Here is a 13,330-nt window from a genome sequence, read left to right on the forward strand (position 1 = left end):
GTGAAAAATGGAATTTCAGTATAGCTTAACTAGCATTCTAAAATTATTCTTTATTGAAGATTTTTTCATATTTTTAGGAGACATTTGTATTTACTCTTCAGTGACTTACTGTTTCTAAACTTTGCTTACGTTTTGTTGGTCTTTACTTACTGATATTTAGAAGCTCCTGGTATTAGAGAAATTATACTTTTTTTTCACATGAATTGCAAATTTTATTCTAAGTTTGTTTTGGGCATCTTATTTTCTTATTTTTCTCCTTAAATATTCTCTCTCTGATTACTAGACAGATTGCAGGTTAAAAGCTTTAACTCTACTATGGACAAATACATATAAGGAAATACTTTCTGCAAGTTTTTTTATATCAACTAAATATTCAGTGGCCCAAATATATGTTTAATCATCCACATCCATAAAATCTGTAGTTATCTTTCTGTAAGATGAAGTTTCATACTCAGTTTAAAATTTTTTTGATTTAAAGTTATTTATTATAACTCTAACTTGGATTTCCTTGGTGGCTCAGATGGTAAAGCGTCTGTCTACAATGCGGGAGACCTGGATTCGATCCCTGGGTTGGGAAGATCCCCTGCAGAAGGAAAGTTGCAATCCACTCCAGGACTATTGTCTGGATAATCCCATGGACAGAGGAGCCTGGTAGGCTACAGTCCATGGGGTCGCAAAGAGTCAGACATGACTGAGCGACTTCACTATAGTCACTATTCCCTGGTTGCTCAGATAGTAAAGAGTCCACCAGCAATGTGGGAGACCTGGGTTCAGTCCCTGGAATGGGAACATCCCCTGGAGGAGGGCATAGCAACTCATTCCAGTATTCTTGCCTGAAGATCCCCATAGACAGAGGAGCCTGGTGAGCTATACAGTCCACGGGATCACAAAGAGTCAGACGTGACTGAGCGACTAAGCACACAGCACAAGCCCAGATCCAAAATTAGTTCCTTACTACCATAGGTATGATGTCTCAAAAACATTTTCCACAAACCATTTTACATCACATCACATAATAAATAAGTTTACCTAATGTTTTTATCTCTCTACTTCTTGTGAGTATGCAGCTTATTCCAAGAGTGCTACGTTTTTGTTTTTTTTTTTTTCTTTTACTTAATGACTCCTTCCTTCACTCATTTCTCCCATTCCCCATCCCCTGTTTCTGCTCTGGCCACCATCAATCTATTCTTCGCATCTATGTGTTTGTTTTTTTTCTGTATTTTTTATTTGTTTTGTTTTTTAGATTATACAGATAAGAAATCTGGTATTTCTATTTTCTGATGGACTTATTTCACTTACTATAATGCCCTTCAGGTTTATCTATGTTGTTGTGAATGGCAAGATTTCCTCATTTTTTTTGACTGAATAATATTCTACTGTGTGTGTGTGTGATGTATATCTATATCTCAGATTTTATTTATACAGTTATCCATGGATAGACTGGAGAAGGTGATGGCACCCCACTCCAGTACTCTTGCCTGGAAAATTCCATGGATGGAGGAGCCTGGTAGGCTGCAGTCCATGGGGTTGCGAAGAGTTGGACGTGACTGAGCGACTTCCTTTCACTTTTCACTTTCATGCATTGGAGAAGGAAATGGCAACCCACTTGAGTGGGTTGAGAATCCCAGGGACGGGGGAGCCTGGTGGGCTGCGGTCTATGGGGTCGCTCAGAGTCAGACACGACTGAAGTGACTTAGCAGCAGCAGCAGCAGCATGGATGGACACTTAGGCTCTTTATCTTGGCTATTGTAAATAATGCTGCAATAAACATAAGGATGCATATATCTTTTTAATATGTTTTAGTGTTTTCACTTTCTTCAGATAAATACCCAGAAGTAGAATTGCTGAATCATACAGTAGATCTATTTTTAATTTTTTAAGGAAACTCCATACTCTTTTGCACAGTGATTGCATCAACTTACTTTCGCATCAACAGTGTAAAAGTGTTCCTTTTTCTCCACATCTTCACCAACACCTTATTTATTGTCTTTTTTGATAATATCCATTCTAATAGGCATGAAGTGAAAAAAATAAATTTACTCTCATAAAGTCTTGTGAATACTTGGTCCTGAAAGTCTGAACTGGTAGAAGAGTTTTAGCAATGCCAAGTTTGTTTTTCGTCTTAAGACACTTGGCTGGGAAACATAAACTCTGAATTCTAACTAAACAGTTCTTGCGATCTCACAGTGGTATTTTGCAAATTCTGCTAGTGAGTCCTGTGGCTGTAATTCCCAAAGTTTAATATATCTTATTTCGGCCTTGAGACTTCAATAGCAAGGCCAGGTCATCCAGTTCAGCTAACACCATTGTGCTGTGCTGTGCTAAGTTACTTCAGTCGTGTTCCGCTCTTTGTGACCCTATCGACTGTAGCCTGCCAGGTTTATTGTCTATGGGATTCTCCAGGCAAGAATATTGCAGTGGGTTGCCATTCCCTTCTCCAGGGGATCTTCCTGACCCAGGAATTGAACCTGTGTCTCTTAGGTCTCTTGCACGGGCAGGTGGGTTCTTTACCACTCGTGCCACCTGGGAACGCCATTGCAGTTGGCATATTAACATTTTGTAACCAACCTCACTCCGTGCCAACATGCCAAAAGGACAACCTAAATAAATACTTATTTGCTTGTATAAATCCTGTGTTAAATTCTGCAAATGAAGCCTGAATGTTTTCAAAGTCAACTTGGTGAGTAATAAAAATATTCTTATCAACGTGGAGCATATGCTGTAATCACAGTGTCATTGTTTTGGAAAGTACTTAGATTATGGCTAAATAGTCTTTTCAGTTTGTAAGGAGCCACTGTGCAATCTTGTGAAAGAGTTCTGCCATCTTTGCATGCTCTGACTTGCCATGAAGTAAAGAACTTCCCTCCATAGCTAACCGAATTTTCTTGATTTCTGACTGCAGTAAGCTTTAGAGTGCTGTTTCTTAGAGATGTACTTGTTTCAGTTGAAATTATTCCTTTTTGCATCATATATGCCAACATCTCTATTTTAGGGATCAGCATTTTTTCTCTTTTTAAAAAAATATGTTTAATTGATTGTACTTTGGGGACAAATGGAAAGTTTGAGGTTAGTAGTAACTTAACTTCATTAATTTGTGCAGATATTTAATTTGGGGAAAATATCCTGAAATGTATTTGCCACATTTTAATATTTTGCTTTATTGCTGCAACAGGTCCAGTCAGAATCTACCAGAAGTAAACCCTTATTTCATGACCAGATAGGAGGAGAGCACCGTCTGCTCTTCATTTATTTGATGCTTTGTAACTTTGAGGAGCTCATTCTGCTATCTGCCCATTAACCCGCCTAAGTCTTTTTGTTGTTCGTTTATTTTGACTTGATTGGTTTTATGTTTTGGTCCTTTTAGGAAGAATCAGAAAGCAGTGATTGGTGGTTTTGGTGACTTGGTCCAAGTGCAAAATAAAGCAGGTTTATGGGATGGAGAGAGACTAGAAGATGAGGATAGCTGGTGTGTTCAGGGAAATGTAGGCTATCTGAGGAGAGACTTGGATTTCTGAGGGAGCTGGCCATGTAAAGACTCGAGGAAAAGCCTTCCTAGGCAGAGGAATAGCTCAGGCCAGGTGCTAAGGGAAAGGTGAGTTTGGTGCATTCAGTGGAAGACGGCGGTCTCAGGACAGACATCAGTGCTCAGCAGCAGCAGCAGTGTCCCTACTGACCCACTGCTGCTGGCCACTTCTGTGAGCTCGGGGTGTGGAGCTGCCATTTTGGCCTCAGCAGTGACAGGAGCTGTCACCACAGAACAGGAGAGAAAGAAAATGGTGGATGCCAAATTGTAGCCATTCTTGGGGACTTTTCTTTTGCTGAGGAATTTAAAATAGGTTGCACTGAGACTTCCCAGGTGGTCCAGTGGTTAAAAATCTACCTTTCAGTTCAGGGGACACAAAATCAAACCCTGATTGGGGGAACTAAGTTTCCCTGTGCCAGGAATCAACTAAGTCTGTGCTTCGTAACTTTAGAGAAACCCATGAGCTGCAATGAAGACTAAGCTCAGCCCCCCAAAATAAAAAAATAAAATGGGTTACATTTTCTCAAGTGACATAGAATTGGAGAATTCTCATGATCCTATTTTTATCTGCAGGATGTGTTCTCTGGAAGCAAAGATGATATAAGCAAGAGTCATTAAAGAGGACTTCTGTATTTGTTGAAAAACTGTTGTCAAGAGCTTTATATACAAATATGTATATAACAATACTAGGTGATATTATTATTGTTTATTAGTTTAGTCAAGCCACTGATGTGCTCCCACTTCTACATTCAAAGGATTGATGTAGATGATTGTGTTTCCTGTTTTAGCCCTCCCTCTCAGGGTGCTCACAGATGAATTTCACTCTCAGTTATATTTTTGGAATATTTGCATCTTCCTCAATAATTAGTTTTTATTTCATAATTTCATTTCTTAATCATTGTGAAGATGTCTTTTTCTGTTGTTCTTTCAAGCTTTTTTTTTTTAATTTTGAGAGAGATGAAGGACTTTAAAACATTTTAAGGTAACACAATATGGTATTGCAAATGTCCTAAGTATTTTCCATATTATGCAATGTGGCACACAGATTTTTCTACATATCACTAACCTTTTACTTTGAAATATTTCTCATTATTAGTTAGGAAAAAAGAGAAATTCAAATAAAGATTAATTTTGCTTTGCCTCTGGCCCTTTTTTCTCAACTAGGGCATTTTGATAACTGAGTGCTTTTAGAAAAATTATACAGCCTTGGAGAGATTAGAGGGGTTTGAGGTATGAGAAACTTGTTAACTGAGTAAAAAGAGTTGATAGGAAGTTCTGAACTAGAAATTAGCACATTTGCTCCAAATATTTCCTCTAATATATTTAGAATAAAAATTTCTATAATGTAACATTGAATTCTATTTTATCCAAACCATTCTTTTCTTTTAACAACTCCTGGTATAGCATGTGATATTGTTTTTCCTAAATGAAGTATTTATTACCTCTCATATTATTCATGAATTAATAACCAGTAAACTTGATGGCATAGGAAAATATTACTATTTCTTACAATTTCAGATGTGTTAAGATGAAATTACTAAATAAGTACTAGGAGGTATGCACACTGTATTATGTCACATTTAAAGACATCTTCATAGATGGGATGACCTTACTTGTTGACTTTGCACTTAAACTTAACTGGTTTTAAACTCAAGTGAGAACTTATTTTCCTTATTTAGAAACTCTAAGGGCACAGTCTTGCTATAATTTCTAAATAATAGTTTGAATAATTTCTACAGTATGAATAACTAGCTGAGAATATATTTTTTTCTTTCTCCAAGCTTTCAGACTGAGTTAGTAAATTTTCTTTCTCCAGTTCAGTAAATCTCAAAAAGACAAGGTTATACTATATAACCAATTAATTTATTGATGGAAAACTCCAGATTTAAGTTGCTAGTTTATATTTGTAATGAATGTGCTTAATTCGGGATTATTGCCTAAAGGAAATAATGAGCAAAAGAAATAATCTTAAAATCTTAAAAACTCTGACACTTTCAGGCCTGGTTCTTCTTTTTTAAAAAAATGTAGATATCATCTTTTTTTTTTTTTTGGCTGTGCTGTGTGGTATGTAGGCTCTTATTTCCATGACCAGGGATTGGACCCATGCCTCCTGCAATGGAAGCAGGGAGCCTCAATCACTGGACTTCTAGGGAAGTCTCCAGACGTGGTCTTACATTTTTGTTCATTACAAATTATAATTTCACCTGATTATAATATTCTCAGGAATATTTCCCTTATAGTCTGAAGCATAGTTGACTGACGACTTAAGCTACCTGAATGTGACTTTCAGGTTTTATAATCAAACTACAACCCTATAGACTTGTGGTAGATCTGGTGTGGGCATTCTGTCTCTCATCAGCTTCATATGTATGCTAAAAATGTCTGAAGTGATCTGAGATAGGTTTTATACTGAGTCTTGCCTTGTACAAATTTAGTCTAAACAGATCTCTTTAGAATGTTACTATGTAAAATGGAGACATACTGTAAGTCACCCAAAGCCACAAGTGTCTTCAGTTAGGCATTAAACATTTAAGGATAACTTTTAAGACCTTTGCAGTGTATTTATTCTCAATGTTATAAAAATTGGCACTGTGTATGAACATGAACCAATTTGTGTATGTCTACAAAGAATGTTATAGCAGTTTCACTTGAGGTAGAATTCTCTTGAAAACCAGCAAGTAGTATTCTTTTTGAATGTTATGTTTGAATGTAACAATTAGAAAGTTACATGTTCTGCTTAGATGTACTAAACACACTCAAGAAACCTTGAGTATTTCCTGAAAGTAAATCTGAACCACAAACCTATGTTATGATCCATCCTCTTTTAGAATATGCTCCATCTTAGAACACAGCACCATAATCTGTCAACAATTTTTTTCAGTTTGAGCTCTGGAATCTTACTTGTTTTTCAAATTAAGGACTTTATGAATGATCAGGTCAACTGACAATTTTAACAGGTGGAAGGAAGTCACAGTTGCCAACTGAGAGGCTTTTATGATGGAATTAGGCCCCCAGTTTACTGACCCAAGGATACAATGAACTCCAGGGATTGGTTTCAGTATTTTGGAAGAGCTTTTGTGATTTGGGAGATTGCTGTTTGTGCTGGCCAAAGCAGGATTTGAAAATTTTACACTAAAACATTACATTTCAGAGTTCATTTGCCATCTGAATGAAATCATTAGCTCTGATTTCTCTTCTACAAAGTGAAGGAGTTAAACTGAATCCATTCCCAAGTCCATGTGAGTTCTAAACTTCAAGATTTTAAATATAATGTGGCTCCCATTGCAATCTTAAAATTTATAAGATATGGTGCTCTTTTAAAAATTTTGGTGTATAATTGCTTTACAATGGTGTGTTAGGTTTTGCTGTACAACAAGTGAACCAGTGTTGCAGTAGACTTTCTTATATTTTTAATTGGAGGATAATTGCTTTACAATAGGTGTGCTGGTTTCTGCTGTATATCAACATGAATCAGTCACAGGTATACACATGTCCCCAGGAGGGTGTTCTGAGATCTTCATGAATTCCCCAGTTCTTGAATATGGAAATACATCATGTTTCCTAAGTGTAGCTTTATGATACCATCACATCAATATTAGCTGAAATTTTATATTTCATCTAATAAACATAACAAACGTTGAGTGTGTGTGATGACTGGTAGAGAAAGAGATTGATTCAGATAGGAGTGCTGGATTGTTTTCTAGATCTCAAATCTGGCTTTGCATGGCTTTGATCTTGGGAACTGAGAATAAAAAGATACTGAGTCTCAAACTTTATCTTAGATCCGTTGATTCAGAATCTGACAGGTAGGTAAGTACCCAGAGAGCTGTAGTTTTAAAAAGCTATGGTTCTGGCACTTCCCTGATTGTTCAGTGGTTAAGAGTCTGCCTGCCAATGTGGGGAGCATGGCTCAGTAGTAAAGAACCTGCCTTGCAATTCAGGAAATGCAGGAGACTTGGATTCAGTCCATGGGTTGCTAAGATGCCCTGGAGGAGGGAATGGCTACCCACCCCAGTATACTTGTCTGGAGAATCTCCTGAACAGATGAGCCTGGTGGGCTACAGTCCATGGGATTGCAAAGAGTCAGACACAACTGAGTGCACATATATAGTATACATTTTTATTCCTGACCTCATTTGATATATTATCTTTAGCTGACTTTTGCATGACTGATCCATTATCTATACCATTTTGAAGGGATATTATCTGTTTTCACATTAGAGTATAAATTATCCCAATAACCATGATGATAAATACAATAAAAGAAGGTTGGGCTTATCACTCTAAAATACAAACATTTAATAAAATTCTAAGGGCTTGTTTATTTATTTATTTTTTTGAGATAAGCGCTAATTTCAAATAGCAGTATAATGGTGGCTCAGCTGGTAAAGAATCCGCCTGCAATGCAGAAGACCTGGGTTCAATCCCTGGGTTGGGAAGAGCCCCTGGAGAAGGGAAAAAGGCTACCCACTCCAGTACTCTGGCCTGGAAAATTCCATGGAAAAGAGTCGGACATGACTGAGCAACTTTCACTTTCAAGGTGTTTGCTGTGACAACCTAACATCTAAAAGAATGTCCAGCCCATAGGAGAGGCTGAATAATAATTTATGGAATGACTTAATATGTTTGAATGGAGTTTTGACAATGAATACTGTTTTGAAAGTTTTTAAAATTCCATTTGTGTTCATTCAACAGTTTTGGGGGATGAATAACCTGAATGACTGAACAACAAACAACCTGAATGACTAGGGATGTGTCTGGCCCCAAGGACTTCAGAGACTAAAATAATATTGGGTCTGCTCTTGTCGCTCTGCTCGTCTCTGTTCGTTGGCCACATTGTCCCTCTTACAGATGTGCTTCCTTTGTTTGGTGAAAGCAGGAGGTCATGGCCACAGGCTGTCTTAGGTTAGCAACCCCCATGGGAAGAGAGAGCACCTCCCTATGCCAGCGGCCATATACAGTATCCCAGAGAAGAACTCTTATTGGCCTGGGTTGAGTCACATGTCCATTCTTGGACAAAGCATGATGTCCAAGGAGACTCATTGCTGGCCAGAGCTGGGTTACATGCCCACTTCTGTGACTAAAGGTGTATGTGATATATGTGACTAATGAACTGTGATTAGCAGCTGGAGCCACACAGAGTGGGGAGCAGGGAGATAATTTATTTATGTTTTTATAGATTTATTTATTTATTTTTTACTATATATGCCTGGCAGGTATTTGCCATATCAAAAAATATTTGTTACATAAATGAATGGACCTATTAAGCTCACAAGACTCAGTTCCTCCCACTACGTTCCCTTTTAAATACCTCTCATTTGAAAGGACAGACACGATGGCTTTCTCACCATCCCCCAAATATGACAGCCATTCACAGCCTGTGCAGTCATTCCCTGAAGAAGCAGGAGTGTTGCTGCAAGAATGTTGAAGATGAGACTAGGCAAACAAAAGAAATGGTATCTGCAACACAGCTTCCTGTTTACTGGGGTCTGATCTGCAGGGTGGTCTTCCTGCTCTGATTGTACTCAGTCAATTGGAAAGACATGTAAACCAACAAATAGCAGTTCAAAGAGGAGGTGTCTAGAGGGAAAGGTTCAAGGTGCCATGCCCAAAGGGCCCCACTTATCTTGGGGAAGACTGGAACCCCTTCTTAGAGAAGATGCCATAAAGAGTGAATTGGAGTTGGCAGGGAGTGTTGTGTGTAGCACTCAAGAAATATTTGTTGAGTGAATGGATGAAAGAAGGTTGAGATAGCATTTGAGGCAGAGTGATCAGTTTATTCAAAGGTACAGACTGTGAATGGCTGTCATATTTGCGGAATGGCGAGAAAGTCATTGTGTCTGTCCTTTCAAATGAGAGGTATTTAGAAGGGAGGGTAGTGGGAGGAACTGAGTCTTGTGAGCCTACTATGTCCATTCATTTATGTAACAAATATTTTTTGATATGGCAAATACCTGCCAGGCACATGTAATTAAAAAAAAATAATACATTTAAAACAATGAGATTGAATTTTATTTGGTATGTGAGAAGGAAGAGTCATGTGATCAGATTTGAATTTTAGAAAATTCTGGCATCCATATGTAAATATATCTTTCCAAGGAAAGGGAAGATATTTATTCATTCACTTTTACCATTTATTTATTCCACTCTGGCTTGCTCATGTCTCTGAGTCTTTTGACTGTTCTTTACTATTAACCATGATAGCTGTGATGTTTCTGTTCATTCAGTGAGGGCTGTCACTTTCTTCCCAGAGCCAGCCTAGCTATGGATTAGTATTATCTCCGCAGGCCTTGGCAGGGGTGAAGTGCTCTGTCACAGAAGGTTCCTGCCATCATAGAAACTCTTTCTAGTCCAGGTGTATGTCCTGCTCCTACTGATGCGGTACCCAGAATTCCACTGTACTCCTCCAGTTTCTGCTGGTACATCATGGGGTCTTGTGGCAATATTAAGGTTTATCTCTTTGCTTGTTAGAAGATCCTATACTTCATTAGGATTTTGTTTTGACTTGGTCCTAGTTAGTCCTTAGTCCTTGTCTGGTGGGCAGGAGGTTGGAATAGATCAAGAATGCTGTGTGTGTGTGTGTGTGTGTGTGTGTGTGTGTGTGCGCGCGCCTGTGATCTTGTAAGGCAGAAGTTCCTTTATAATTTTTAAGAAAGGGAGGTCTGTCACTACTGATGACGTATTTAAAGTCATTTAAAAGTCAAACGGATACACTGTGGCTCAGGCATCCAAAATAGAGCCATGGATAGATATGGTCATTATGGATATGGTTTCAGACTTGTTTCTGCATCAGTGAGAACTTGAATTTTCTGAACTGTTTCAAATTCAAGGACACCAGCAGCCATTCTCAAAACAATTATCTGCGTCCAGCTGCAACCTTATGGTCTGTCTTGAGGTCTCCCCTCATTACTGGGTGACCAGTGCTTGTTTAACAAGCATCCTTACTTCTAGCCAGCTCTTGACAAACAGTTTATGAAATTTTGCAGTTTTTGCCTGTGTAAGTCTCCTCCATTTTGTAGTCCAGTGGAACACAATTTAAGTGCTTCTTGAATCTCTGTCTCCTGGGCTAGAGTCCTTGGCTCAAATAAAACTTTCTTCTATTCCTTATCATAGATTGTTTAGTGACTATTTGCATTGACACTAGCGTTTAACAGGGAGGAGTGAACCACTTATGCAGGCCCAGATGTCTCAGGAAAGTCTTAGAATTTAAGATTTTTAATGTTTTAACTTAGATATCACCACCCCCTATCTTACATTCCCATTCCATCAGAATCAGAATCAAAGCCCTGACTTTGGAGTACTGAATGGCTACATGTTGAGAATACAGCCTCTCCTGGGGCTTTGCTGCTCTTAAATTAAGTTCTGGATTAGATGCTAAATTTTTCTTGCCTTCTGGTTGTGAAAGATGAGAGTCTGTATATAGCTTAAGGAGGTCCCCGACTTGCACAATTACACTTTAATTGGTGATCAATCACAATCACTCTCAGGAGTTTATTGTCTTTCCCCTAAGTATCTATTGATCCCATCATGCATCCAGACGTCTGCTATGCTGCATCAGCCCTACTTCCCTTGCATGGTACACAGGCCCAGAGCTCCATAGGTGAGAGTTCTGACAGCTGCTCTGCTGCCTGTGCCAGCTTCTGTGCTTCCCCCAGTGAGGTGGTCCTTATGGCCAGCAGGTCAGCTGTTCATCTATATGAAATCCCTCCCAAGAGAGTTTGGGATGGACATGTACACACTGTTGTGTTTAAAATGGACCTACCGTAGAACACAGGTAATTCTGCTCAATGTTATGTGGCAGCCTGGATGGCGGGGGTGGGTGGAGAAGAGGGGAGAATAGATACATGTATATGTATGGCTGAGTGGAACACCTGGGTTCAATCCCTGGGTTGGGAAGATCTCCTGGAGGAGGGCATGGCAACCCACTCCAGTATTCTTGCCTGGAGAACCCACATGGAGCCTGGTGGGCTACAGTCCATGAGGTTGCCAAGAGTTGAACACGACTGAGCCACTAAGCACAGCACACAGCAATATAAAAGGGGCTTCCCAAGTGGCTCAGTGCTAAAGAATCCACCTGCCAGTGCAGGAGATTCAGGAAACTCCGAGTTCAATCTCTGGGTTGGGATGACACCCTGGAGGAGGAAATGGCAACCCACTCCAGTATTCTTGCCTGGGAAATAAAGTTTGAAAAAAAAAAAAGATCCCTTCCCAGGTAGGATTATATTTATGGTCCTTAAATATTTTATTTAAGTGAGAGACCCTTCACAATTCCAAAGACTTCTAGCAGAGAAATCATAAAGTCTGAATTACTGATAGCACTTTTTTCACATGTAGTCATTTTGTGACTTTATTATTTCTAACAAAGCCTGAATTATTATAAAAAAAGAACAAAGACGTACTTTATATCATTCCTTAGCTGTTACAAATAATCTTGTGTACTCTTCCTTATTTTTATATACATTTCCTTATTTTCTGTCATTGTTCAGTTTTAAAGATGTGGGCACAGAGGCTTTTAGAAATGAAGTGAATTATTCCACAAGTCCACACTTGAGTTTCCTAAAGGCTCTGACCTTTCCAAATCCTACAAGACCTTGGACTTATTTATGATCTCTTGCAGTCATATCTTTCTGTGTTGTTGGGTGTTGTCCTTATAGACATGCCTGAACCGGCTAAGTCTGCTCCTGCCCCTAAACAGGGCTCTAAAAAAGCTGTGACCAAGGCCCAGAAGAAGGACGGCAAGAAGCGCAAGTGCAGCCGCAAGGAGAGCTACCACGTGTACATGTACAAGGTGCTGAAGCAAGTCCATCCGGACACTGGCATCTCGTCCAAGGCCATGGGAATCATGAACTCCTTCGTCAACGCCATTTTTGAGCAAATCGCTGGCGAGGCATCACGCCTGGCGCATTACAACAAACGCTTGACTATCACATCCAGGGAGATCCAGACCGCCTTGCGCTTGCTGCTACCTGGGGAGCTGGCCAAGCACGCTGTGTCCGAGGGCACTAAGGCTGTCACCAAGTATACCAGCTCCAAGTAAATATAATATGCCTAAACCGCTGTTAACGGAGAAGGCAATGGCACCCCACTCCAGTACTCTTGCCTGGAAAATCCCATGGACAGAGGGCCTGGTGGGCTGTAGTCCACGGGGTCGCTAAGAGTCGGACACGACTGAGCAACGTCACTTTCACTTGCAGCCATATGGCCTTCCCTGGTGGCTCAGATGGTAAAGGATCTGCTTGCAATGTAGGAGACCTGGGTTTAATCCCTGGGTCGAGAAGATCTCCTGGAGAAGGGAATGGCTACTCCAGTATTCTTACAGCCAGATAATTTAGCAGTGTATCTATAATTCAGGAGCCAAAGGGGAGTGGGAAGGGGAGAGGAGAGAGTGTGAGCCTTTTTGAAATGAATCCAATTACATGCTGTAAAAGAAAAGAAGCCTCATTTTGCCTTGGGCAATGAAATACCTTGGACCCAGGCTGGATGTAGGCAGGGGGGGAAAAGACCAAAGGGATGTGAAGAATTCAAGAGATTTACCCCGGGGGTAGGGAAGCGATCCTGCTGAAATGGCACTGAAAACCACATTTGTTCTGGGAGCCTGAGACCAGGAAAGACAGAGACGTTTTCTTGGAAAATGTTCAGACAAAGAGTCAGGAAAATGATTGAGGGGGTTGGAGGCACTGACTCAGGAGGGCAGGTAAGGGAATGAAATAGGTTCACCTTGGCTTAGAGACAACAAAGATAGGCCTTGATAACCATCTGCAATTATTTGGATATATAAATACCAGGGAAGCTAAAGGGCTACTTGGG

At 39.7% G+C, this 13,330-nt stretch overlaps 1 protein-coding gene across 1 annotated transcript; it reads left to right on the forward strand.

Moving 5' to 3' along the window:
• The first annotated feature begins 12,176 nt into the window (after positions 1 to 12,176).
• On the forward strand, positions 12,177 to 12,629 carry LOC147361789 (histone H2B type 1-C/E/F/G/I-like). The gene has a single exon (XM_086328406.1). It carries the CDS (start codon positions 12,180 to 12,182, stop codon positions 12,558 to 12,560), a length of 381 nt encoding a protein of 126 aa, XP_086184532.1. The 5' UTR covers positions 12,177 to 12,179; the 3' UTR covers positions 12,561 to 12,629.
• The last annotated feature ends 701 nt before the right edge of the window (positions 12,630 to 13,330 follow it).

Source organism: Bos grunniens, chromosome 12, assembly GCF_055505025.1.
Source record: "Bos grunniens cultivar Pamir isolate PY7600 chromosome 12, Bosgru_T2T1.0, whole genome shotgun sequence".
Classification (NCBI taxonomy): domain Eukaryota; kingdom Metazoa; phylum Chordata; class Mammalia; order Artiodactyla; family Bovidae; genus Bos; species Bos grunniens.